The sequence below is a fragment of the Cryptomeria japonica genome, chromosome 3 (assembly GCF_030272615.1).
Source record: "Cryptomeria japonica chromosome 3, Sugi_1.0, whole genome shotgun sequence".
In the NCBI taxonomy this organism is placed as follows: domain Eukaryota; kingdom Viridiplantae; phylum Streptophyta; class Pinopsida; order Cupressales; family Cupressaceae; genus Cryptomeria; species Cryptomeria japonica.
The window spans coordinates 97,330,381-97,333,318 of NC_081407.1; the positions used below are offsets into that span (position 1 = coordinate 97,330,381).

The 2,938-nt window shown below is 35.9% G+C and overlaps 1 protein-coding gene across 1 annotated transcript; it reads right to left on the reverse strand.

The window, feature by feature from the left end:
* Positions 1-598: 598 nt before the first annotated feature.
* On the reverse strand, positions 599-1,351 carry LOC131045997 (secreted RxLR effector protein 161-like). Its single transcript, XM_057979632.2, has one exon. It carries the CDS (start codon positions 1,349-1,351, stop codon positions 599-601), a length of 753 nt encoding a protein of 250 aa, XP_057835615.2.
* Positions 1,352-2,938: the final 1,587 nt, after the last annotated feature.

Sequence of the window (2,938 nt, forward strand, 5' to 3'; positions counted from 1 at the left end):
ACATAGATCATACTTTTCATCCTTCTTCAACATTTGATAAGCAACAAAAATGCAAGAGCTAGAAACAGAGTTAAGTCGATTAGATTGGGTTACCTTGTAACCTATAATCATGCTGAAGGATTTGACATCCTTGTTAGTAATGGTATTGACTCTCATTGACTGATTATCAGAGGTTACACCTGTGAGCTTGTTGATTTGATCATTTGATATCTTCTTCTCTGGTTTTTGACCTATCTAAGGTAAGCCAGTGATAGCCTTGATTGCTTCCTTGGTGATCCTATAGGCTCTATCCAACCAAATAAATTCACCATGAAATCTTCTTAGCATGTACCAGATTATTTTATCCTCAAACTCAGGAATTGTTAGGGCAAAAATGTAAATGAAATGACAAAAATAAAATGAAACACATTTCCCATTCAAATTCATGAAGTACTTGCTGCATAATAAAGGCAGCGAACAGTTTGCACAGTTACACAAAAACTGTCGGATGGAACAAATAAGTTATAACTGTACAAAAACTAATAAAATCAAACAAAACTAAAATTAACCTAAAATTACTAAGTTTTAACCTAAAGATTAATACATTAACATCTCCCCCTTAATCTGAAGGAGTTAAACCAATCATTTCACGAAATTTTTCAAACTTAACACGACCCAATGCTCTGGTAAGTATATCTGCAGGTTGGTCTGTAGTAGCACAATATTGAGGGGAGATACTGCCATCTTTCACATAGTGCCGAATAAAATGAAACTTGGTGTTGATATGTTTGGTACGATCATGAAACACTGGGTTCTTAGCCATTTTTATAGTAGATTGATTGTCAATAAAGAGTGGTGTGGAAGAAGCTTGTGGTGCCTGCAAATCTGCAAGAATTCTTCGAAGCCATAAGATTTCTCTAGTTGCCTCAGATGCTGCTATATATTCTGCTTCCGCAGAAGAGAGAGTTGGGACTGGTTGCTTTTTAGATTTCCAAGAGATTACAGCAGAACTAAGAGACATTAAGTAACCAGATGTAGATTTTCCATCATCCATATCACCTGCACAATCTGAATCTGAATAACTAAGCAAAGAAAATTTTGATATCTTGGAGTATTTAAGCCCATAGTTTTGAGTGCCCTGTAGATATCGAAGAACCCGTTTGGCTGCTAACCAATGAGTTTCTCTAGGTTGTTGCATAAATCGTGACAGAACTCCAACAGAAAAAGAAATATCAGGTCGAGTAGTTGTAGCATAAATCAAACTGCCAACTAGTTGCCTATAAGAAGTTGCATCAACCAAATCAGAGGAATCATTAGATGAAAGTTTGAGATTTTGCTCCATAGGAGTGCTGAGAGGCTTGCAATCAGCCATACCAAACTTTTTGAGAAGATCACCAATATATTTTTGTTGACTGATGAAGATAGATTGGGGGTTTTGAATCACCTCAATTCCCAAATAGTAATGAAGATGACCCAAATCAGTCATATCAAAACCTTGCTGCAATCCTTCTTTTACATTTTGAATATTAGCCTCACTAGTTCCAGTGATAAATAAATCATCCACATAAACAATAAGATAGACAATAGTACCATCAATCTGTTTAACAAAAAGAGTTGCATCATCAAATTCAAAGTGATGAAAATTCAACTGCAAGAGATGCTCAGTGAGTTTTTCATACCAGGCTCGTGGGGCTTGTTTTAAACCATACAATGATTTTATAAGCTTGCATACCTTGTCCTCTTTACCAGGAACTTCAAAGCCTTCAGGTTGAGTCATATATACTATTCTTTAAGATCACCATTCAAGAATGCAGTTTTAACATCCATGTGATGGATGTTCCAACCATTTTGGGCTGCTAAAGCCAACAAAACACGAATTGTAGTCCATTTTGCTGTAGGGGCAAATGTTTCATCATAGTCTATGCCCTCTTTTTGAGCATAACCTTTGGCAACAAGGCGTGCTTTGTGTTTATCAAGTGAACCATCAGCGTTATATTTATTTCTAAAAATCCACTTACAACCGATAGGTTTACAATAAAGAGGAGGATCAACCAACTCCCATGTGCCATTATTCAAAAGTGCATTATACTCATGTTGCATAGCTTGCCTCCAAAATGAAATATGATGAGCTTCTTTATAGGAATTTGGTGTTGAGTCGATTGTGAGATTGAGCTCATCAATAGACTCAAGGTTATCTGAAATATTAGATTGAGCTTGTAGCCTTGCTTTATAAGAACTTCTTGTACCTGTTTTACCTATTTCATCAGGTCGCAAATCTTTCAAAGTTTGTTGAACTTGTTTGGTCCACCTATGAGAGGATTTTTGTGGGACAATAGATGTTTCTATTTGTAGATTAGAATCTTCATTGGGAGGTAATGAGTCAGGCTCATCATTAGTGAGAACATCACTATGAGAAGGGGCTTCTTCTGGTACATGAAGAGGTGGAGCATCATGAGTTGAGGTAGCTTGAGATGCAGGTTCTACACATGTATTCATTCCTCCAGAGTGTAAAATCTCAGAAGAATTTTCTATCCAAGGAGAAGATGTGGCAAATTTATCAAGTTGTTTTAACTCATTTTCAATATGTGTATCACTTTTGAAAGATTCACAAAATACAACATCACAAGCAATAAAAAACTTTTTATGAACTTCATCATATAATCTATAGGCTTTTGAAGTTTCAGAATAGCCCAAAAAAATGCACTTATAACTATGATGATGCAACTTATTCCTTTTTTCTTTAGGAATCAAAGCATAGCAAATAGAACCAAAAATTCGAAGGTGTCGAATAGTTGGAGGATAACCAAACCAAACCTCATATGGAGTTGTTTGGTGAAGAGCAGATGATGGAGATCTATTACGAAGATAGACTGCTGTTCTTGCTGCTTCAGCCCAAAAATATAACTTGATGCCTTTGAAATATAACATTGCTCGAACCATGTTCATGACAGTTCTATTC